The following is a 25,693-nucleotide window of genomic DNA, read 5'->3' as shown; positions in this document are numbered from 1 at the left end:
TCTTCTCACAGAACCAACATTCGGTTTTATTTTCTGTTTCATTGATTTCTGTTATTTCTTCATTTTTCAAATTTTGGCATGCTGTGCTTTCATTATTATATATTCAAAATATTTTCTAATTTACCTCTGATTTATTTTTTGAGCCATGGATTATTGAGCATGTTAATTCATTTTCATATATCTGGGGGGGGTCTTCTTATTGATTTCTTATTTAATTTAATTATAATTAGAGAATAGACTCTTTAACATTTCAGTCTTTTGAAATTTTTGGAGCCTTTGCTCTGTCTTGGTGAACATTCTGTTTGTACTTGAAAAGAATGTCTATTCTGTTTTGGGGCATCGTGTTCTGGGTATATCAATTAGGTCATCATGCTTGTGATCATCTCATCTCTGCCCTTATTGACTTTTTGCTATTTGTTCTATCAGTCACTAAGGGGAGGCATTGAATCTCCAAGTATGATTGTGAAAATTGTCTATTTTTCCCTTTAATTATACGGGTTTTTTCATCATTCACTTAGAAACTCTGTGTTAGATATAGACTCATTAAGGGTTATTATTTTTTCCTGAGGAAGCGATATTTCTCATTATGAAATATCTCTTTATATCTCTGGTAATAGTTACTTTGAAATATGTCTTGCTTGATATTAATATAGCCACATCAACTTTCTTTTGCTTGTTGTTTGCACGGTGTATCTTTTTCTCAGTTTTCAAAATTTTAGCCTATATTTGTCTTTAAATTAAAAGTGACTGTCTTGTAGACAGCATATAGTTAGGATTAGCTTTTGTTTTAAATCTAGTCTGACAATTCTGCCTTTTAATTGGCATCTTTAGTTATTTTACATCTAATATTATTATTATGTCTGCCATGTTGCTATTGGTTTCTATTTTTTTAAATTAATTGAGAGAGAGAGAGAGAGAGAGAGAGAGAGAGAGAGAGATATCAACTTGTTCCACTTATTGACTTACTGATGCATTCATTGGCTGATTCTTATATGTGCCCTGATTGGAGATGGGACCCACAATCTTGGCTTATCGGGACTATGCTCTGACCAACTGAGCTACCTGGCCAGGGCTAGTTTCTATTTGACCTTTTTATTTTTATTTTTTCACTCTGACCTCCTTTTTGTCTTCTTTTAGTTTAATTGAAAAATATATTTTAGACAATCATATAGTCTAACTACTATGCTGTAAACCTGAAACTAATACAAAATAATCTTGAATATAAACTGTAATTGAAAAATAAAAATAATAAAAAGAAGAAACCCAGTGAAGGATGGAGAGTTGTATAGGATCTCATAGCTATAAATAAAACAGTTATCCCCCCCCTCCCCCCCCCCGCCAAAAGACAGGAAAAATTTAGTGTTTGATTTTATTTCCTGTTTTGGCCTTCGGGTATGCCTGTTTGATTACTTAGTAAAGTCTGTGCTCAAGGACCCTAGTGTACATCCTTGACCTGTCACAGCCTATGAATTAATATCATCTCCCACTGCACACATATAAGAGCCTTGCAACAGTAGTTCCATCTGACTATTCCCTCCCTCCCGTATTTTGTATTGTTGTTGTTGTATCTTTTACTTTTCCAGATGTTATTGAACCCATTTTACAATGTTACTTCTTTTGCTTTAAAATAACCACTTTTAAGGAAATTAAGACACTAGAGAGAATCTTTTCTATTTTCCATCATAGTCATTATTTCTGGCATTATTCAGGCCTTCCTGAAGATCTTATCCTCATCGGATATCATTTAGCCCAAGGAGTATTCTGTATTATTTCTTATTGTGCCAATCTCCTGGGGAAGAATGCTCTCCCCTTTTGAGAATATCTTTATTTCACCTTATTTTTAAGGATATTTTCTCTAGATAATTTTGAGTTGACAGTTTAGTTCAGCACTTCACAGATGTTACATTATCTTTTAGACTCCTTTTCTGATGAGAATTCAGCCGTCATTTCTGTCACTTTTCCCTTACATAATGTCTTTGTTTATTTGCTTTCAAATTTTTCGCTCTCTTACTTTTTAGCAGTTGGACAATGATGTGCTTAGGTATAGTTTTCTTAGTATTTATTGTGCTTGGGTTTCACTGATGTTCTTAGATCTGTAGGTTGAGTTTTTCAAGAAATTTGGGCAATATTCAACTTAAAAGTTCATAAAACTTTTTCTACTGGACTTTTCTCTCTCCCTTCTGTTTAATATTGCGCATGCAGGTTACAGAAGCTCTATTTCTTTTCTAATTTCTATTTTTAATCTTTTTATCTTATTCTTGTTTCTTCTGGTTGGATAATTTCTTTTGTCATTTCCAGTCTTCTGCTAAGCACATTTAGGGAACTTTTTATTTAAATTATTATTCTATTCGGTTCTAGAATTTACCATTTGCTTCTTTTTTTGTAATAGTTTTACTTTCTCTGCTGATGTTCCCTCTCTGTATATTTGTTAAGACCACATTCTTCTTTACATCCTTGGACCTGTGTATAGAAGCTTCTTTAAAGTTTTTACATGCTCAAGCCAGCATCTGGACCATTTCATGTTCTATTCTGTTGACTGCTTTTATCTTTACTATGGGTCATATTTAATGAGTTTTTACAAATGTATATGCCCATTTAACTGATACCCCAGACAAGTATAGCAGATTTATGTGACTCCCCCTGATCAGCCAATGTTCTAATTTCAGATTAGTTTTGCTTGTTCTACAGGTTCATATAAAAGGAATCATACAAGCCCTGGCTGGTGTGACTCGGTTGGGCATCGTCTGGTGCACCCAAAGGTTGCTGGTTCTATTTTGGTCAGGGCACATGTCCAGGTTATGGACTTGATTGCCAGTGGGGGACATGCAAGAGGCAGCCAATCAATGTTTCTCTCTCATTGATGTTTCTGTCTTATCCCTTCCTGTCTCTCTAAAAATAATAAACTATTCTTAAAAAAAAAAGTAATACAATATATATTTTTTTGTGTTTGTTTTTTTTTTTGCTCACCATTTCTATTCAAGTCATCCATACTGCTGCATGTATCACTAATTTATTCTTTTTTACTGCTGAGAAATATTTCATTATCACAATTGAATTTATTACCATTTTTAATCAGCTCTATTTATGGGCATTTGGTTTCTTTCCAGTTTTTGGCTACTACGAATAAAGCTTGTTCTTGTATAAGTCTTTTTTGTGAACATTTGTCTTGAGTAAATACCTAGGAGTGAAATACTGGGATATAGAGTACCACCTTGCTTTAAAATTCTGTAAAATGTACATCTATCTATCTGTATATATAATCAGTGCTACTTGATTTACATATTTACCACTTCAGTTTGATCATTATTGCCACACTGTATTGTCTTGTACCACACTGTATTTTTCTGAGTTTAGTTTCTTTTTTAGTGAATTATATCCATCATTAGTGCTTTTAAAAATCATTTTTAGTGAAAAACTATGTCTTTTATACATTAAAGTTTTTATTTTGCTCTCACTTTGAAGAATCCTTTTACTATGGAAAATACCAAACATACAAAGTAGAAAGAGTACCATGATATGCCCTTTCAAGTACCCCTCCTGACTTCAAAGTAATCAGTTCCTCACTAGTCTTATTTATCTGTACGCTCACTACTTCTTACCCTCTAATGACTATTTTGAAGCAAATCCCAGATATTATTTTATCTGTAATTATTTGTACATGTATCTCTAAAGCAATAACCACAGTAACATTTTACTCCTAAAAAAATAGTCCTGGCCGGGTGGCTCAGTTGGCTGGAGTATCATCCCACACACCAAAATGTTGTGGGTTGATTTCCTGGTCACATACACAGGTTGCAGGTTCAATACCTGGTCAAGGGGCTTGCAGTAGGCAGCCAATAGATGTTTCTCTCTTGCATGGATGTTTCTCTCTTTCTATCCTCTGGTGAGGAAATAATCTATATCTCTAAAAAGCTAAGTGACTAACTGTTTGTCTGTCCGACTGACTGACCGGCCAGCTGGTACATATGACGCACACTGGCAATTGAAAAATAAACGTTGACTCGCGCATGCACAATACAGATAAAGCTCTCTAATTAATTGCCTTTCAATGTGCACGAATATGTGCACCGGGCCACTAGTAATAATAATAATTAGTATTAAGTATTATCAAATATCTCTTGTTAGTATTTCCATTTCCCCAATTGGATAAAAAATATATTTTATGTATTTTGAATGAAAATCCAAGTGGGGTTCATCCATTGTGATTAGTTGATATGTGTAAGTCTGTTTAATCCATGTGCTCTTCTCATTCTTTTTTTCTCCATTGCATTGTGTTTGTTGAAGAAACTAGGTTTTTGTACAGTATACTGTACATTCTTATTTTTGCTGGTTAAATCCCCATGAGGGACATGATTCTCTGTAAATTGGTAGTTAGATGTATAGCATTGATCAGATTCCGGCTAATTTGAGGGAAGGAAGGGAGGGAGGATAATTGAATGGGTAGTTTTGTGTACTTCCCCTCAGGAGACACCACGTGTCTGTCTCTCTTTTTGTGATAGATGCAGCCTTTGGTTGACAATTGGCTAGATATTTATTTAATTAGGGGTCATCCTCACTCTAGAATGTTAGTTTAACTGCATATAGAACTCTAGATTGTCCCTAATTTCTTCCCCTCAGCATTTAGATAATTATATCTTCTGGCTCTTTAGTCATCTTAAACTTACATTCTGTTTACCCCTTTTCTTTCGGTTTGTTTCTCTCTTCCCTATTTTTGCCTTCTTGTAAAAATTGTTTGAGTTTTTTGAATTCAGTTTTAATGTATCTCTTGACATTATAGCTATCTCTTTGCTTTATTTTTTAGTGATTGCTCTCATGCTGACAAAACATCCTTACCTTTTCATAGGTTACTTAGAGTTAATATTACACTACTTTGTATAAAATGTAGAAACCTTAAACTGTATAAGTCCACGTACAACTGTACTGCCAGTGAACTGGAGTCATTTCAGGGTCAGCGTGGAGTAGATACCGGTGGTTGTGTACTTCTCTTTAGTCAGTATCCCTTACAAGTTTCTCAAGTTGTCTTGCTTTAAAAACAGTGTTATGAGGATACAGTGTTTTGTCTTTTATGAGTTGGATTAGATTTTCCTAAAAATTTAGTTTTATTCACTAAGGGGAAAGAAATCTTATATCGTAGGCATTATCTGCACATTTGATCCCAGCCTTTGGTAATTAAGAGCACGTAAGAATATGGTTGGTTCAGGGCTTCTGTTCCCCTCTGTAAGAACAATTAGAACACTATTCTCCTCCTGAAAGGTCATTTCATCATTTTCATGCAGTAAATAGCATGAAGAATTAAAGTTGAATAAGACATAGTTCCTGACTTCAAAGAGTTTAAAGTTTACATGGAGTGCTACATGTGTGTGTTATCAGCTATGTGATTTAAAAGTAAAAAACCAGTTAGTGACAGGACTGGGGTTGGGTGACCCTGTGCATACTAACAGGAATACTGGAGGTTAAAACATTTTAGAAGTACCCCAATTGCTGCTATTTAATTGGAAAAGGAAACCCCAATGTGTTTGGGGTAACTATAATAATACTGGTTTTTTAATATTAATTTTTAAAGAATACCTTTTTAAATTATATTGTTATATCTGCTTACAAATGATCCTTGTCAAATTTGCAGTAAAGAGAGAGATGTCTTTGTAATTGTTTTTCTTTTCCTTTCAATATTTTGACAGGACGTAGTAGCCAAGTGGCCTCCTACCTGACCCCAGTCAAATCCTTCGTGCCACAGATGCCCAAGCTGCTGAAGTCCCTCTTCCCTGTGCGCGACGAGAGAAGGGGCAAACAGCCATCTCCCCTTGCACATCAGGTAAGAGCATCAAGAAAGCAACAGTGAAACCCTGGCCGGTATTCTCAGTGGTTAGAGCGTCAGCCTATGCACCAAAAGGTCATGAGTTCAATTCCTGGTCAAGGGCAGGTACCTGGGTTGCAGATTCCATCCCTGGTTGGGGAGAGTACGGGAGGAACCTATGTATGTGTATCTCACATGAGTGTTTCTCTCTCTCTCCTCCTCTTCTCTCTCCCTCCCTCCCTTCCAGTCTCTAAAAATCAATGGAGCCCTAACCGGTTTGGCTCAGTGGATAGAGCGTCAGCCTGCGGACTCAAGGGTCCCAGGTTCGATTCCGGTCAAGGGCATGTACCTTGGTTGCGGGCACATCCCCAGTAGGGAGTGTGCAGGAGGCAGCTGATCGATGTTTCTCTCTCATCGATGTTTCTAACTCTCTATCCCTCTCCCTTCCTCTCTGTAAAAAATCAATAAAATATATATTTTTTTAAAAAAATCAATGGAAAAAATACCCTTGGGTGAGGATTAACAAAATAAAAGAAAGCAGCAGTGAACATTTTTTTCTGAGATTGCTGGCAAAATGGTGCTTTGTGTTGCACTGAAGCTGGAGTGAGAGTGATGTCAACAATGGGGTGGGGTGGGAGGGGTAAAAACTGGGCTTTTAGATCTGGTAAAAGCTTGTGATAATTTCTCTTCCCCTCTCTTCAGAGATAACAGAGCTGTTTAAACTTATTGACACACTCAATCCTTTTTGCTTTTAAAAAATGCCAAGTACGCTCCTAATGTGATTTATGGTAATATCACTTAGAGCAACAATAGTAAAATTTATGAAGTGCACTTAATGTTTCTTGTGTATTGCCAAACAGAAAATGTAATTCTATTTTTAATTCTTGATTTCATTTCTCATTTCAAACAATTTCATATCATCACTGTTCTTCATTCTCCACCTTTTCTTCCTCTACTGTGGTTTACCTGTTCTTTCACTTAAAATATTAAAAGTGATCACTTGTCTTATTTTCCCGTTTTCTCTGAAACTCAACTCAGCCTTAGAATAAGTTTTAGAGAAAATGTGAAAGGGCTTTCCATATAATCAGGAAACTGTTCATATGAGATGGTGAATGGGAAGCCTGTTGGCAATGCAATTTCTGGACTTACATAGGTGTGCATTCAGCAGAAATTGATAAATGAGGATTTATTTATACTCATTCAAAAACACATACAGTGCAAGTTCGGTTGTTGAAATAGGTCTTTTGACATCAGCTTCTCCACATTCACTTAAACATTCAAGTTACAGAAATGCAGGTGAGTTCCTGTCTGAGACTTTAACTACTTAAAAGAATCTTCTAAGTTCATAAATGCATATGCAAGGGCAATGGTGTTAGTTTTGTAAGGCTGCTGTGCAGATATATAATATTTTCAGCCTAGCATTATATAAACATATACATAAGCATACATGTACACATATTGGATGAAAAAATTAAACACTGAGATTTTGGAAGTGTTTAACTAAATTTAACTAGGCATATAATTGGTGTTCGACAATTATCAAAATGAATCTATGAGAGCTAAAAGAAATAGCATGTCTAATACTTGGTGGGGTGAGGATAGGCAGAAATTATTTTCCCAAGGGTTTGTTATTGCATTCAGTATTCTGTTCTGATCTCCCACATCATTATTTTGCAAAGTATGATTTATGGACTATGTCAGAATTTCCATGGTAACTTTTTAAAAAGGCAACTAAAAAATATATACAGCCTGGTCTCAAGCCATGGCTCACCTGGGGCGCCTTATAATCTGCCTCTATAAGCAGCCAGAGTGATTCCTAGTCACATTAAAGCTTGATAGCCACCATTTTTCAACTGCTATTTGGTGAAGACAGAGTTATAGACATTAAAGGAAATCAGAGTGGCATTAGAAGTCATTGAATCAGCCCACTATAGTTATAATTTTTTTAAAAATATATTTTTATTGATTTTAGACAGGAAGGGAGAGGGAGAGAGATATAGAAACATCAGTAATGAGAGAAAATCATTGATCAGCTGCCTCCTGCATGCCCCATCCTGGGGATTGAGCCCACAACCTGGGCATTCCCCTTGACTGAAATTGAACCCTGAAACTTTCAGTCCGCAGGCCGACACTACCTATTAAGCCAAACCAACTAGGGCCAGTTATTATTTTTTAAAGCTTCTCTAAGTTTTTGATGTAGAAGTCAAATCATGTGCTACAATCAGAAATTATTTTTACTGTTTGATAGTAAGTGATTGTTTCTTCTGCACGAACAATAATGTGTCAGAAGCGAATCTAGTGATTGGAGAATAACTCTAATTTGTAATGTCCAAATTAAGAGAGTTAATCTCACAATATTTTGAAGATATCTTAGAGCAGTATTTGCTCATTCAGCTTACTTTTTTTGAGCATATATGAGCAAAGGTGTTGGGGAAAGTACGGGAGGAACTGTTAGGGGTTCAATATTTCATAAATAAATGGAAAGATAAAGCTGGACTTACCCTAGCCGGTTTGGCTCAGTAGATAGAGCGTCAGCCCTCGGACTGAAGAGTCCCAGATTGGATTCTGGTTAAGGGCACATACCTTGGTTGCGGGCTCGATCCCCAGCCTGGTCAGGGCATCGCAGGAGGCAACCAATCAATGTGTGTCTCTCACATTGATGTTTTTCTTTCTCTGTCTCTCCCCACTCCCTTCCATTCTCTCTAAAAATCAATGGAAAAGTATTCGCGGGTGAGGATTAACAAGATAAAAAAGTTGGACTTAGCAAATAGATGCCCAATAGTAGGGCTAAAATGTTCCAACTGGTTCGTGAACTGAAAGCTCTTTACTCAACGTCATCAGGGAGTTGCACCTTCCCTGCGCCATCTCTGTCCCTGTCTGACGACCTTCCAGCTACAACCTGCTGGAGGCACTTCGTCGCTAGGCTTTATTCAGTGCTGCAACGTCCGCCAGGTTTCCTTCTGCGGACTGCTCAGTCCCTCTTGATTGCCTTCCCTGGGCCCGCTTATTCCCTAAGCCACTGATACTCAGGTGCCCCAGAGCACTAGCCTGGGCTCTCTAATTCTTTGCTTGAGTGATGCCATTCAGCTCCACAGCTTTACCTATTCATACACTGACAATGCTCACATTTCCATCTCTAGCCCAGACGGCCCTGAGCTCTGGCTTTGTGGATCTCATTGCCCATTCAACCTCTCCACTTACATATCAGGGAGGCATTCACAGTTTATAAGTCCAAAACATTACTGTTTGTTTCAGCTCACAAGTCTGCTTACTCCTAGCACACAAGATACAAAAACACGTGACCATCTTAGGGTGTAGCACAAACATCCACTTTGCTTACCTCTTACAAGCAGTGCACCAGTGAAACTGTGTAGGTACCACTCCCAACCCAGTGACCTCTGACCTTCTCCATTTCCCATCACTCATCGTGCCACTCTTGTCTCTGGCTGTTGCAGCAGCTGACCAGTTGGTCTGTCTGACACTGTTTTTGCCTCAGGACAGTCTCTCATTTACAAAGTAGCCGGAGTGATCTTCCACACCCTTACATTAATTCATGACTGGAAACCTTCCACTGTTTCTCACTGAAACGGGATAAAGTGAATTCCTTCCTGTGTGATGTGGTCCCCTGATCTTTACTCATATTCCCTTTATTCTCCTCTCTGTTCACAATACTAAGCCATATTGGCCATTCTTTTGTTTGCTTGTTTGTTTTAAACCTCAGTAACACATGAAGTTCTTTTTGGTCTTAAGAGTTTTTTTTCCCTTTCACTTGGACTGCTCTTTTCCCAAGTCCTTTTTATGGCTTCTGGGTCTCATGTAGAGCAGTTCACTACTAGTGGGGCCACGAAAGGCTACTGTGAGGAAGTATGTTTAGTGTAGAGTGGCCTTGACCAACCAAACTGAAACAACAGCCTCCACCATACACAGTGCACGGGATCACCGTCCTTAATTTTTCCCTTGGGAGTTATTGTTAGGTCTCTATGTTTATTGATTATCTCTAGAATATAACCCTTGAGGGCAAGGGAATATTGATAACAAAATGACATATATGCAGATTATTAATATTAGATAGCTTATATGTCCAAGGGTCATAAAGTGGCATAAAGGACTATGTTTACAGTTGCTGTTTAGAGGTGTGAGAATCACACCTGAGTGGGGATTTGAGATATCAAGACATATTGATGAACCTTTTTTCCTGGATTGATGTAAGTTTCACTAAAGAACCATTCCTAAAGGAGGGAAAAACTTTGCGTGTCGTTCTGGATTTAGTTGATCAAAGATGCATGTGTTCATCTCAGATCATGACTACCTCTGCTAGAGCTCTAAGGGAAGTAAATTCTTTTAAATGGCAGTATCAATATAGAGGTCTCACTACTTGGGCCACTTTAAATATGCTTTAAGTTGTTACACCTGAGTGGTGTTTTACCCTTGGAAATGCAGCCCTTTAGTGCCAATGGAATCCCAAAATATTAGCAACAAGAACATGCGGCATTGGCTACTTTAGTGTTCCCCAATTTTTTACTCTAATGGCATCCTGTTCACTTGGAAATCAGAGTTAAAACCTGAAAGTTGAGGTCCTGTTTTTGATAATCTAGCCTTCCCCTCCCTGTGGAACCTCCCAAGACTTCTAGGGACAAGGTTGGCTTATTTCCAACCAAACTTTGCCCCCCGAGTTTTCTCTGCTATTACTCAGGGGTTAAAGGGAGGGGAAGAGGGGGCTCTGTGTTCTCTAGATTTACTCCAGACTTAACAGCTGTAGGTTAGTCAACTATATCCTATCTAATAAAAGAGTAATATGCAAATTGACCATCACTCCAACACACAAGATGGCTGCCCTCATGTGGACACAAGATGGCCAGCAGGGGAGGGCAGTTGGGAGGGACCAGGCAAAGGGAGGGGGGCAGTTGGGGGCAATCAGGCCTGCAGGGGAGGGCAGTTAGGGGCAACCAGGCTGGCAAGTGAGGGAAGTTAGGGGTGACTGGGCCAGCAGGGGAGGGCAGTTAGGGGCAATCAGGCAGGCAGGTGAGCAGTTGGGAGCCAGCAGTCCTGGATTGTGAGAGGGATGTCCGACTGCCCTCGATGGGTCCCAGATTGGAAAGGGTGCAGGCTGGGCTGAGGGACACACACCGCCCCCCCTCCCTCGCCGTGCACGAATTTTGTACTTTTGTGCATTGGGCCTCTAATCTCATAATAAATGCTTCATCATTCTTTGGTTGTCAAGCTCTTGCTTAAATTTGGGAGCCCAGAGGTGATACAGTGATCCCTGTGCTTGAAAATAGTGCAACTGTTAGCTCCTTCTTCTAAATAATGTACTTTTACCAAAGTAGCATATTATTGCACTCTCTCTCTTTTTTTAAAGGCAAGTATTATTAGCCCATCATGCTTCTGGTCAACTAGCATTACCTTTTTTTTCTGTTTATTTGTGTACACTCTTGTCAATGAGTTCTCTTTTATTACGATGTTGTTTAACTGATGTGTAAAAATACTTAAATAAGGAACTTTAGATTCATTTCTAAAATTTTGCATCTTGATTGTGTTTTAACATTTCTAGGCTACCAAGATATTTTTGAGTGCTTATTTTTTGTTCTAGCTATCATCTACAAATTTTTAAAGGGTATAATCTGTCTGTGTTTGAGTCATAAACAAAATACTGAACATTATAGGGCAGAAGGGAGAACCCTGTCATATGCAACTAGAGACCATTCCTCAAGTCACAGAACACAGAGCAACACATTTCAGCTCTATATATTCAGTACCTTCCACCTCCAATCCACATTTCTTCTTCTGCCAGAGAGATTGTGTATAACTTTGTTAAATACATTATGGAAATGAAGGGGCACCATGACCATGGGCTTCCTCTGTATCCCCAATCTAGTTAGCCTAAAACAAATTCATGCTGATGGACATTCTAGATCACCCTAGTCAGTACCTGGCCCTGCCATAGTCTGTGAGGTGTGACTTCCCAGTAGTGTAAGGACTACACAGACTATCGTGAATCTTGCTCTCTCTTTTGATTCTCTTTTTTGTTTGCTGCTAGTGCCTTGTTAGTTCGCTAACTTTGGCAGCCTAGATAAATAATCAATAACAGACTAAAAAAATTGTAGGTTTTAAAATGACATCAAAGATAGAACCCAGAAAAATAGAAATCAATGCATATACCTAAAAATAGAAATCAGAATCTGGATCAGTTTTACTGTATAGGAAGGGATGAATATTGACATGAATATTGCATAAGATAGTAAATAATTGTAGTGTTGCTTAAGATTTAGCATGTGAAACAACACCCAAAAAGAACCCAAAATTAGTTTGCGGATCAACAGACAGTACATGGTAACCAAATAGACCATGTATGATGGCATATTCTTATTCCTTTCCAAATCCCAACTTTCTCTTGTCATCATTTTTAAAGCCATTTCTCTCTCCATTTCCCCCCCTAACTACAATGAAAGGTATTAAAACTTCTTTCTTCTCCTGTTTCTGTCCACGTTTAGTTTGGAGACTTAAAACGCCTTCTCTGGAGCATTCACAATAATGAAGAAACTTACTAACCCACCTAAACACTGCCTGGTCTTCTTGGGCATGATTAGACCACACTCAGGTTGTTGCCCTGAGTCCTGGGTATGGGACACTAGAAATACGTTGACCAGTTGGAAGGATTTCAGAGAATAACATCCAAAATGATTTATGAGGAAAGATTAAAGGAGTTATTTATAGCTTGACCAAACAATGACTGAGAGAGCTGCCTGTATAAGCATGCGAGGCAGATGGACACTGAAGGCGGGAGGAATCATGGAGGCTGGCTCCTGCGGCTGTGGCATGAAAGCACAGAACGACAGAAATGAAATTAATGAAGGGAATGGTAGCAGCTGTGGATAAGTCAAGTGGTTTATAGATAGCAGGATACGCTCTTTAAAAACTATGGGATTTCTGTCACTTCTATTTTTAAAAAATAAGATTTTGAGCATATAAAAATAGTCCAGGTAAGAACCGAGGAATGGGATAGGTCCTGTTCCACTTATTGCTCGTATTTTCATTGTTCAAGTAGGTGGAATAGATGTAGAGGTTGTATAATGAGGGAATGATTATTATCAAAAAAATGCTTTTAATCAGACTGTCCTTGACATTTTCAAACAAGAATGTTCAGTTCCCTCCTTCATGCAAAGATACAACCCCAGTAAAACTCTAATGAAAAGATTGATGCTTATTAACTTGTTCTTTGGAAGCAGCAGGTTCTCAGATCAAGGTGCTATAGTTTGGGAGCATTGTATTCCAGTGTTTGCAAAGACTCGTGATCTTTTCTTGTAAGGGAGAAGTTAACAGTTTATTAGAAGATTTAGAAATAAAGATCCAGATATTTTACAAAATATTTTGGTTTGACCATGTTTATAAAGAAAGACTCATGTTTCTCACTTTTATGGAGATATCTTTTTGTTTGTCATTGATTTCTGTCTGAGTCCCAAAGATGCAAAGACACCACATTGGAGGAGGTGACAGCTGTCTTTGACCTTCTGGTGCAAGTTTAGTAACTAATCTGGAAAATAATGAACTGCAATTAATGAAATCTGTACTCATATTCAAGTGTGTTTCTCAGACAGCACATACAATAATTGAAAGAACTTCCTGCTCTCTAATTAGTTAGATTGAATTAATTTGGCATAATAGCTTTTCTCCTGTTTCTAGGAGTTGGTGTTCAGATGAAGCTATTTATGTAATTCAAACTTAGGGACTCCAAATGGCATCTTTGGTTCATCTGGGGAATTAAAGAGTTAATGCTTGGATTTAATGCCCACCGTCACACGCACAGTCACAGTTCCGGCCTGTCTTTGTTTCAGTGTCCTGCACTTTGCTCAGGATGGCCTTGTCAACCTCAGGGAGTTTTCTTTCTCCAGTTTCAGCACAGCTTCCGGTGTGGGAGACGGGCAGAGCCTCGAGAGAGAGCAGCACCCTGCACATCTGTGGTGCTGATTAAAAAGATGCTTGTATGGTTACTCCATCTTTCACGGCAGTGTTCCTTCCGCGTATAAAATGGGAAAACAAACCAGCCGCTGGTCCTTGCTTTGTGTGTGAAGGCGCTGTTTTAGGCTGCTCATGTTTGGGCTCCCTTGATGAAAGGGACCACATAAATGCTGACTCCTGCATCTGGTTCATCATCTTAACTAACTAAACTTTGGAAAAGGACTTGGCTGTGTTCTCTAGCCTTTGGTTTGCCTTCATTATTCAGGTCCTTGAACAAATAATGTATATGAGCATTTTCCCCTGTAATTTAGTGCCACACATAATAAATGTATTTGGATATGGTATGCTACATTCACTGCTCTTGAGTTAACAGAGGGAAGTTTGCACAGGCCTGCGGGCATGCAGACTCGTGAAAGTCAAGGCAAGTGCTTTCCCTTCAGTTGCTCTAGGGATGAATTCCTAGGCACTCTCTCTGATGGTAGGAGATGTTTATCTCTGTTTCAGTTTTCCAAAATCATAATATGTTGCTGTCTGTCTTTGCCCCAGAATACGTATACTGACAAAGTTGACTTCAGAATCAGGGTTAGTAGCCGATCTGAAAAAGAATAAAAATAAGGAAGTTCCTGAGGCAGTACAGAAGTCGATTGAAGAGACCTCGGTCTGGCTGTCATTTTTCAGAAACTGGCATCGTATGCTCTTGTGTGATTCTGTGGGTCAGGGATTGGCAACATTTTTTTGGTAAAGGGCCAGATAGTGTTATTTTAGCTTTGCAGGCCATACAGTCTCTATTGGTATTAGCCATAGACAATACTAAACGAATGAGTGGTTGTGTTCCAATAAAACTTTATTTAGAACGCTGAAATTTGATTTTCATGTAATTTTTACATCACAAAATATTCTTTTATTCAACAATTTAAAATAAAAACCATCTTTAGCTGATACAGCATACCAAGCTGATAACAGTCTAGATTTAAACCCTATTTTTACCTTTTGAGATTACACAGATATTCTGTGTTTTAACTAAACATCCTTCATCCTTCATAGACATTTGAAAAACAACCATTATTTTGGATGAAGTAAATATTACGTTCTCTTTTTTAAAAATACAAATTATTTTTTCATATAAATATTTAAATAAGTTTTAACAATTATGTAGAAATTTCAAAAGTAAACTAGCTAAATTCTAAAAATAAGAAACTGTATCTTTTCTGACAATTCCAGAAATATTAGTATTTAAATTTTTCTATATGTAGTACTTCTAATAACTTGAACTAATAATACACATATTTTATACTGAAATAAAAAGTCTGTTTGGATGGTCTGATTCACTTTTATCCACTGATAAAATAGTTTACTTGTTGATGGAAGAAATAGACCTTTTAGTTGTTTGTGTAATTAAATAGGAATATCAGTGCCTATTTTTGAGGAGCATAGGGACTGTGTTTGGCTCTGCTCATACTGCGTATCCCCAGCTCCTTGTACAATCTTTAGAACATAGTGGGCACCTGGAACATATTTGTGAATGACAAATTAATAAAACCTAAAGTTCTTTGTTTGAAAGAAAATGGAATTAATGTATCCTGAATGGCTTTGGGACTGCTAAATACAAGTAGAAACTTCAGATTTTTTACATCAGATATCATTGTTGATGGTTTAAAAATGTGCTTATAGCCTAGCCTGGGTATAATGGCTCAATGGTTGAGCGTTGACCTATGAACCTATGGTTTGATTCCTGGTCAGGCACATGCCTGGGTTGCAGGCTTGATCCCCAGTGTGGGGCCTGCAGGAGGCAGTCGATCAATGATTCTCTCTTATCATTGATGTTTCTATCTCTCTTTCCCACTCCCTTCCCCTCGGGAATCAATAAAAAAAAAATTAAAAAAAACTTAGAGGATATTATTAACTTAGGAACCATTAGAAAATGACATTTAAAACTTTGTCAAATTCAGGATAAGGGATGATTATTAGGAAAGGTTCATTTTCAAACATAAAAATTGTGTCAGCAAGTTTGTGTTTTTGAACAAGTGACTATTTTTGGCTTCAGTTAATATTTCTTCTCCCCTCTATGTACACCTATGTCCAAATTTCAGGACGTCTGTTCTTTTCCAAATTCTTTGTAACTGTACAGTTCAGCCTTCTTTGCAGCACCTAAATGATTGATTCATTCACTTATTTGTTTATTCATTCAACAAGCATTAGGTTTCTGTTTTATGTGTGGGAATACAGAAATGAATGGGCCATAATCCTGCCCTGCAGAGAGCTGGGTTTCGAGGAGTCCCTTAGAAACATAAACATAAGTGGATTGATGTTACAGATGCTGTAATATGTGTATGTCTGGGTGACTCGCTGAAGGCAGTGGGCATTTCTACCTACAGTTTCAGGAGAAGTAGGTCGTGCTTGAGCTGACACTTAAAAACAAATAGGTATCCACCAGGTGGAACATGACTCCCTAGGGGAGGAACAGTGAGAGAAATCTCTTGCAAAGCCAAGTATTTAGGGAGTTCAGAGTGGGTTAGCACAACAAGCCTGGAAGGGCTCAACCTCACGGAGAGGTGAGGGTCTTCCATGCCATGCCAAGGAGCTAAAAGTGTTCTTTTAAAAGGGGTCCCCAGAATAGTTTTTATGCCTCATTATGAAATTTTGAGCTAATCTGGACTATTTTCATTCATTTGGCCTGTGAAAGCCAGAGTTAAAAATGAGGAGATAGGATAAGAGAAGTGATCATCATCTTTCCCCTGGAATATTTCTAAGCAATTCTTTTGCCTGTGACCTACTCATCAGTTAAGTTTTAGTGATGCCCAGTGGACAGCATGATTGCGAGTTTACCTGGTGCTTGAAACTCAGTCCTTTTCCATCTCTGTCTCTAACTCACTGGGCTACCCGGCTGCATTTAACCATTAGGTAAATATCTCTGAGCCTTGATTTCTTGCTGTGAAATGTAGATAATTATACTTATATTCACTGGCCTCATGGGACTTCTCCTTAATATTTATAGCTCAAAATACTTTGCAGTCATTTTTATTAATAGTTACCAGATGTGTCGTAAGGATTAATGAGCTTATGATCTGAAATGTTTTGAGCTCCTGAAATAGGAGGCAACTGCCTGCACAGGGGATATGCAAAATAGCATTAAAATGCAAACAATACACATTTGGAAATTTGAGCTGTTATGTGTGAAGGACAAATGGCACACTTTAGATTTCAGTATACTTTGTAGGTATTTTTGGTGCCCTTAATAAGGTTGCTGAATTAATCACAGGCCATTTCCAAAAATAGAAAGCTAAGTACCGCCCACCCCTGCATGCGTGCGCACACACACACGCACAACAAGCCAGGAAGAGCTTAGAAACTAATTTCTAATTTCTGCTAATTTCACTGTCACCAACTTCCTGTGCATCATCTTTGACTGTTTCCTCCACCTTTAGCCAACTGTTTTCAAGTATTCAGCAGTCTCCTTTATATATCCAAATTTTTATTTCTATTTTCTTTTTCCTCTTACTATCCAAATTCAGGCTCTCTCTTTAGCTCTCCACCAAACCATTAAAGCAACTTCATAGTTGATTTCCCCACATTTCGTATCTCCCCTATTTAAGGATTCATCTTCCGTAGGCATAGCTCTTACGACCACCTCATTCAGGAACCTTTGGTTACTGTTTCTTGCCTGTGAAAATCAACCATGTGCTCGCAAGGCCTCTCCACATGGCCCCTACCTTCCTTCCCTCTGCTCAGTGCTGGCCAGTCTAGATCCTTCTTTCTTCCCCTAAGACCGGGACGACGAGTAGCTTTTCCCAGGGCAGAGATGTGAGTAGAGGGGACACATCAGACACAAGGTGGCTCTTTTCCATCCTGACCTGGTCACGCCATCTTCGTGTCCCTACCCTGGGAAATGGCACTCAGTGTTCAAGGCCTGCCTCAGAGTAAAATCAGCCTTGCGAAGGTGTGCTAGGCCGGTTCCGTGTATGAACCCTTGCTTTCAAAAAGTCAGTTCTAATATCTGTCCTGTTTCTTGACATGTTAACTTGCATACACGTCCTTCCCACAAATGAGCCTGCCAGTCTGTGGAGAGCAAAGCCCGTGCCTTTCTGATCTCTGTGTTCTCCACGGTGTCATAGCAACTAACGCCTGTCACGGTGGGACCTGCCAAGTCCTTGTTGAACTGAAGTTTACAGCAACTCACAGCCCGTTACCTTCTTCATGTAGGGCGGTGTGATGGGGAAATTTGAAATGTACAGAGTAGAGCGGGTCCTGTGCTGAATCTCTATATACTTGTCACCCAGCTTCGATAAAAACAAGCACGTGGCCAGTCTCGTGTGTCCGTACCCCTCTCTCATGAGCATGGCCCGTCAGACATCCTCTGGTTGAAGAAGACTCTCCTGTGACCCCGCTTGTCCAGAGCTGGAATCTGGCAGCCACCACTGCCTAGCAGCCCTTGGAGGGAGGCACCCCAAGTTGCTGGTGCATGGACAGGAGGAGTGGGTATAGTTCCTGTGTTGTCATAATGCTCCCGACCCACTCAGACCTGATCTGACCTTGGTTTTGACATTGTTTTTAGCCGTTTCAGTCATTCTTGTTCTGGTTCACATTTTATCTGAATGGGGGTGGCTGGCATCTTTATGAAACATGCTGCCTGATTAGGAAGTGGCCACTGAGCGTGAGTGACAGCGACAGGAAACCCGTGAGGGCAGATGTGAGGCTCTCAGCCTCGCAGCCTGGAGCCCTGGAGGCAGGGCACCGGGAGCCCCGGTGGTCCTCCGGGTCCCTGCATCGTGTCAGAGCCCATCTGGTCCTGTAATTCATTTCAGCTAATATTTTTTAAGCGTTTACTGGAATTTTGTAATTACTCTGAGCCATAAAGAAAAGTGTAAATTATGTTTCTATGTTTCATTTAGGAGGGCAGGAGTTACATCATCTTAGAAGAGGTTTCGTCCCAGTGCTTACAGTTCCATCATTGGTAGCATTTTTATACATTAAGGGGGAATGTTTCATCCCAATCTCATCTGTTTTAAATAAGATCTAACTAAAGGATGAAAGTATTTTGGAGTTCAAAGTTAAGAAATGTTTTCTCTACGTTTACTAAGGAATACGCTCTGAACACCTTTCCACTTGTGGGAGACGAGATAACATGCGAACCGTGGGCCTAAAGAGAGCGGCCCCGGCAGCGGAGGGCTGTGTGGAGAGGGGAGGTGCTTCTTGGACACACTCCATGGGCAAGTTGCTGACAGCAGAGTAGGGACGGAGAGCTCCTGTGAGGATGGACAGGAGGGGCTTTGGGAGAGGGAAGGGTTATGTGCCCTGGGAGTTGAGGGAGAGGCTGGAGGCCCTCCTTGTGCAGTTGCTGCCACCAGGGCATCCTCCCTCGTCTGTCCCGTTGCCACCCCCAGGGTCTTTCTTACACACAGCTCTGACTCTGGTCCCTGGCCTGCAGACCAGGAGCTCCCGTGTCTGTGGGTGAAGTGTGTTTTCTTCAGCTTGTCCCTGGGTCCTTCCATCTGCTGAGCCTTGTCTCCTGCCAGTTCCCACTCCGTCTCCTCTCCTCTGTGCCTCTTCTCAAATCTTACCTGCAGCAGAATGGCTCCCTCTAGCACTTTTCTCCCCAACCAGCCCCAAGGCCCAAGGCCTACTTAGTATCCTTTGCAGGAAGCCGTGACTTGGTGCTGTGAGCTCAGGTCACCCCCACCCTCACTGAGCCATTTTGTCCCAAGAGGTTGGCCTGCCCGGTAGGAAGCAAGACTTTGGCCGCCCAGCTTTAGTGTCCTCAGACTCTGTCCAGGGAGTCTCCACGGCATAGGAGCCTCAGACACCCAGAGACACCACAGGAGGACCCGAGTGCTCAGGGCGAGAAGGGAGATGGAAGGACATGGAATCAGTGATGTGGAGTCAGTTTAGGTCAGTGACCGTCTGCTTTAGAGGTTGGCCTGCCCGGTAGGAAGCAAGACTTTGGCTGCCCAGCTTTAGTGTCCTCAGACTCTGTCCAGGGAGTCTCCGTGGCATAGGAGCCTCAGACACCCAGAGACACCACGGGGAGGACTCGAGTGCTCAGGGTGAGAAGGGAGATGGAAGGATATGGAATCAGTGATTTGGAGTCAGTTTAGTCAGTGACCGTCTGCTTTTCTTCTGGACACTCACACTGCACGCGCATGAACTTCAACTTTCTCTTCTCATGTGAGGGAGGACTAGGAGCCCGAGTTTGTTCTGCCAGGATGGGGCCCTCTTGGGACTGGGCATTCGAGGTCCCAGCTCCTGCATCGGAGCAGGGGGACCTGGGAGGGGAGCGGCTTTGTTGAGGGAAGAAGGCAGAAGCGGTGGATTCCTGGTTCTTGGAGACAGTCACATCCCCTGCAGTCCCACTGCCCTTGTCAACCAGCCACTACTAAGTGAGTTTCTGACTCCGTCTCCTTCCTCTGACACCCCCTTTCCTTGTCCTGGTGCGAGTTATGTCTTCATTCTTTTCCTTTAATGCTACTTGAATGGCGTGTCCACAGGTACTGAAGTCCTTTCTTGTGATGTTGCTTGCACCTCTTATTCAGGCCCCTGTCACTCACACCTGCTCTGTTGCTGGAGTCTCATTAGGGATTTGCCTACATTGGTCTTTAAATATTTCTCCAGCCAGTTTGCCTTCCACCACCAGATCCTTGTCCTCAACCTCCGCGCTCTCAGGCACCGTAGCAGCCCTACCAGTTACCCAATGAGGTTAGTTTCATACCGAAGCCGCTCTCCCTCTACCTCTCCTGCTCTGTCTATGCCCAGAGCTGTGCTCCCACCTGGCTTCCCTGCGCCTCACATCCTGTGGCTACTCACCAGCTTCCTTTTACTCCGTGAGTTTCCTAGGCCACCGAGGCTTGGTTTGAGTGCCACCTCCTGCCTGCAGCCTCTCCTAAAGTCACTTTATTAACATAAACTCCTGGTCTTTCCTGTCCCAGTAACTTCTCTCCAGAGTCCTGAGACGCGTGTGTGTACAGACACAGCCCGTGTGTAAGGACGGGAGGGGAGCCGAGTGTGAGCCATCACCTGCATTACTGGTTTCAGCCTCTGTCTTGTGTTGCTAGATGGGGGAAGGGGGGAGCTGCTGGTTCTGCTCCTTATGTCTTCCATGTCTGTGGATAGTGTGGTGCCCCTAGCACTAGGCAGGCTTGTTGGCCATGACTTGTTAGAATTCCTGAAAGTTGTCTGGCTCTGCCATCTGTTCAGTTGAAACGCTCTCTGGCTATCTGTTCTGCTCTTGATCTCTCATGCCCGCCTGTCCACTTGTTTCCTCAGCCGGTGCCCCGCATCATGGTGCAGCCTGCCCTCCCGGACCCCAGGACGACCAGGGTGGCGGAGGTGAGTCAGCTGGGCGGGGCGTGGGGGCGGGGGTGTCGCCTGGCTGGTGGGTGGCCCGATGCTGTGAGCGTTGAGTCCACACCATGGTTGTTTTATTCTAGCATTCCCATTTTGATCATTAACCACAATATAGGCCACTGTCTTCTCCCTCTCTATTTTCCTGTTACACTTGCTATTTCCAACTTGTTAATCATATGATTGCTAAACTTTGAGGTGCTTAGCTGCTGCTGTCGTCTGCTGCTTTAATAGCCCACCGCCAGGCTCAGGCGAGTTCTATAAACAGAGCAACCTCCTTATTCTAAGTGTGTGCTTAATTCTCAGTTTTGCATTTCATTCTGATCCGTGTATCAGCGTGAAAAGACGAATGCTAAGCTGGGAGGGAGCGGCCTCTTATGATCTCCCGCAGATGAACAGCACTTCTCGCCTTATGAATAGCAAGTCTATTTTCTCCCACTGTGCGCTCACTCTCAGGAAATGCCATCTCTTCATAGGAAAATTTTATTTATTAAAACAACAGCAAAAGCCAAATAATTGGAAAGGAAATTCAGACCTCAGAATCCACTCCTTTCTAAAAGGCCCCTTCCAGTCAGTGCCCTTAGCATTCACGAGTTTAACTACAGATACACCACGGTCCCTCCCGTGGATAATGCTTGTCATGCCGAGAGGCCAATGGGACCGAGTGGGAACGAGTCCCCTGCTGGCGGGGCACCGGGTGTGGCACTGCCTCTGCCGCTCCTCATGGTGTTTCCCAAGCCGAGGCTTTAGTGGTGGTCCCCAGAAATGTCACTGGTGAGGGTAAGACCCAAAGATGCAGACAGGTTCCCACTCACATCAACTCCAGTCAAGTGGGAGCAGCTGCCTGCGGTGCGGACGGAAGGAGAGGCTGCCCGCCTCGCTCAGCGGGGAGGAAAGCGGCAATCAGCGCCCCTCCGCCTGTCGGTCTCTCACTGTGGCTGGGATCTGACCCCCAAGCCCCCGTGCTTCCCCACTGGTGGCTCTGGGTGCATCCTTTGCCTCTCTGGGCCGTGCTGTAAAATGAATGTGGTGCTGCTTTGGGGCCTACATCAAAGAATTCGTGTGGAAGCAGATAGGAAATCAAGGGAAATCAAGGTCCCTAGTGTCACCTCCTCAGGACAGGACCTGCTGGCCTTGGGCGGACAGCGGTGAATCAGGCTGCGAGGGGCCTCTCCAGGGGGGACTAGGGCCACGCGCTCTCTCGGGGCCACAGCGATTGCTCACACTCTAGACCCGCGTGCTTTGTGCCTGTATTCTTCCCTGCCTGGCCAGTGACGTTAAAAATAAAAGAGAAAAGGATAAATAAAACATGTATAAGTTGCAAAAGAAAAGTGATTGAAGGATTGCCTAATCTTTTAGAGTATTTATGCTGGTGACAGTTATTGATCTATCGGATTTAGTAAATTTTGCAGCCTAGAGATCCATCACAAAAATGGGCTGTTAATCTCAGGAGGTGCCGTTAATTTCGTACCCGAGAGTGTGCCTTGTGGGGAAAGGAGGGCCTCTGGAGACAGGAATATAAATGACGAGCCACGTGGAAACGCGTGATTTATCAAACTGCTGAGTTAAGCCAAGTGACTGTAAGAGACTTATAGATCTCAGCTGTTTCCCCGTTCAAATAAATCCTGTATTTCAAATGGAAAATGGCCATTCCTGTAAGATAAATAATCTTTCCGTAAATATTGGAAAACATATTTCTTTTTTGTGAGCAGCACCCTCTCCACCGCCCCGACCCCATCCCCTTTCCTGCCGTCTCCTTTACCCTGTCATTGTGAACTGGGAATAGAAAGATAATCTGCCACCTTCTTCAGGTGACTTAAGCTATCCCCGAAAACACCCTGCGGGCCCCTCAGAAACAGCCGAGTTCAGGTGAGCAGTGGCTGTCGTCATTCCCCGAGATGGGGCTTTGTGTGTGTTGAGCCAGAGCGACTTGGTGTGAGAGGGAGAGGCCGCCTCCGGCTCTGTCCTCAGGCTCTCACGCTCCTCGTGGGGGCTGGCTGCTGCCTGGCTGCTGTCTCCTGGGATCCGAGGGCCTCCTGACTGTGACATGGGACCAGCCTTCGGCAGCAGCCTGAAAGGCGGCTTCTGGGGGGCGGGGATGCTCAGGGAGAGGTGCACCTACAGGCAGCCTCTGGCTCCCTCCACTCCTTTCAGCCAGAGCAGGCCCCAGGGCCCCTTCCTGGGACCCCAGCTGGTGAAGCTGAGCTGAAGCCTTTTAGGTCCTTCAGTGACATCGTCAGTTCGCCTTTGCAGGAAAAGGGTTCTTCTGGCTTCTAGTGATTCTGACGCATTGGGAAGTCAGCGACAGGGCTTCTGTTTCCACGGGTGCAGAGTTCTTTGCCTGGGTTCAGGGAGGCGGGGGACGCCCGCTGGGGGGAAGAGGGGATGGAGATTTTGGTGTGCACCTACTGTGTGCCATGTTCTGTGGTGAGGCCGTGACTGCCTTGTACCACACCGATCCCCCGGGGCAGCCCCATATGTTTCGTTGCCCACACCAGCTGGGTGTCTGAGGATTCAACTCCATCTGATAGCGTCAGACCCCCAGGCTAAGGCCTCAGTCCCACAGGGCGGCCCTCCACTTCCGCTCCAGTCTCGAGTCCCGGTTGTCAGCTGCACTTCTGACTGTCAAGCTGTAAATCGAGGTTCCCAGGACCCCTTCTTGGGTTTGATTAATTAGCTAGAGCTGCCCACAAAATTCAGAGAAACGTTTTACTCACTGGTTACCAGTTTATTATAAAGTAGAGCTGCCCACAAAATTCAGAGAAACGTTTTACTCATTGGTTACCAGTTTATTATAAAGGATATAACTCGGGAATAGCTAATTACCATGTTTCTCTTTTATTAGTGTAGATAACTCGGGAATAGACAGATGGAAGAGAAGCGGAGGACAGGGATGGGGAAGGGTGCAAAGCTTCCACACTCTCCGAGCACAACACACCTCACACCTCCATGTGCTCACCATCCCAGACACTCGCCAACACGGTCCTTTTGGGTTTTTATGGAGGTTTCATTACAGAGGGACGGGTGATTAAATCACTGGCCATTGGTCATTGGCCATTGATTCAGCCTCCAGCCCCTTTCTGCTCCCCAGAAATCAGGGTGGGACTTCGAGTTGCAACCCTCTAAGCATGCTTGGTTCCCCTGGCAACCAGCCCCCATCCTCAGGGGATTCCTGAAAGTCACTTTATTAACATAGATTCAGGAGTTGTTGGAAGGGGCTGGTTCTGAATATCAAGACACCTTTATCCCTCTTGTCACTTAGAAAATGCTAAGGGTTTTAGAAAGAGCTCTGTGCCAGAAATGGGGGCGAAGACCAAATATATATTTATTATAAATCACAGGATCACAGGCATCTCAGAATCTCGATATAGAAGGTGAGGAGGTGGTGGGGGCAGGCCCCAGGGTGTTTGCTGGGCTCTCAGCTCGTTCAGAGCACAGCAGGGCCCTCGGGTCACAGGAGGTGAGGGGTGGAGCTGATGCTGCAGCCAGGCTGCCCCCCACCCCGCAGCACCCCCCTTTCTCCATCAGCACTGGGAGGCTCCCACTGACCTAGCAGCCCGCCTCAGCCCTGTGGAGGTGCTCGGCTAACCTTGACTTCTAACCAGATACACTTCCCCTTTCCTGCTTCAGGCTCCCCGAGAGAGCACGGGGGTGAGTGTGGCCCCCGACGTGACAGTGCCGACTGCCCCCGCGGTGAAGACCCACGACAAACCCACTGAGGTGCCTTCGCCGCAGTGCGCGGCCATCAACACCCAGGTCCCCGAAGTGCAGGACGGGCCACCCAGCCCCGTGAGCGAGGCCTCCAGCGGGTACTTCTCTCACAGTGTCTCCACCGCTACGCTGTCAGAGGCCTTCGCCCCTGGCATGGATGCTGCAGCCCAGGCGGGTGGGCAGACGCCCGGCTCACCCCCTCTTGTCCCAGGCCGGGCCGGCCCGGAGACCGAGCCCCTGTTTCCGAGTGCTGCTCCCGGAGCTGACAGCGCCCTCCCTGCCTCTCCGGAGGGACAGACCCGCCTTCTGTCACTACCTGTCTCAGCAGCGCAGACTCCACGGAGTGACGGCGACAGTGGGGCCCCGGCCCAGGGAGCAGCGTCCTCAGAGCAGCAGCATAAAGAAGCAGGCACTTCGCCAGCTCCTCTGCCCCCTCCCGCCCCCCAGGAGTCTCCCAGCCCGCAGAGCGGGGGCGATGGTTCCCCCGCCACCAAGCCGCTAGGAGGACCCAAGGACCAGGCCCGGCCAGCCACCAGCGCAGAGCCGGGGGTCTCCAAACCACAGCTGGCGCCTGACCTCCTGTCCCAGTCACCTGCCCCAGCCTCCCCGTTCAGAATCCGCAAGGTGCGGACCTCGGAGCTGAAGTCCTTCACCCAGGAGGGCCTGGCGATGGCAGCTCTGGAGGTCAGACCCTGGAGAAGCTGGAAGTGTCCTCCGATTCTGAGGAAGCCAGTGAAGTCCCAGAGTGGCTCCGCGAGGGAGAATATGTCATCGTGGGCGCCAACAAAGGGGGCGTCGTGAGATACATCGGGCCCACCGACTTCCAGGAGGGGACGTGGGTCGGAGTGGAGCTCGACTTACCCTCAGGTGAGTGCTGCTTGTCAGGGCGTCCCCGAG

At 43.4% G+C, this 25,693-nt stretch overlaps 1 protein-coding gene across 1 annotated transcript in view; it reads left to right on the top strand.

The window, feature by feature from the left end:
* The window catches only part of KIF13B (kinesin family member 13B), a 192,824-nt gene that overhangs the window by 148,539 nt on the left and 18,592 nt on the right, over positions 1–25,693 (top strand). Inside the window, 4 exon segments of the mRNA XM_014546454.1 lie at positions 5,679–5,812; positions 21,008–21,070; positions 24,716–25,445; positions 25,448–25,663. Coding sequence (XP_014401940.1) covers positions 5,679–5,812; positions 21,008–21,070; positions 24,716–25,445; positions 25,448–25,663 — 1,143 coding nt within the window.

The sequence above is a fragment of the Myotis brandtii genome, unplaced genomic scaffold (assembly GCF_000412655.1).
Source record: "Myotis brandtii unplaced genomic scaffold, ASM41265v1 scaffold447, whole genome shotgun sequence".
In the NCBI taxonomy this organism is placed as follows: domain Eukaryota; kingdom Metazoa; phylum Chordata; class Mammalia; order Chiroptera; family Vespertilionidae; genus Myotis; species Myotis brandtii.
This window is presented reverse-complemented; position numbering and strand designations above follow the sequence as displayed.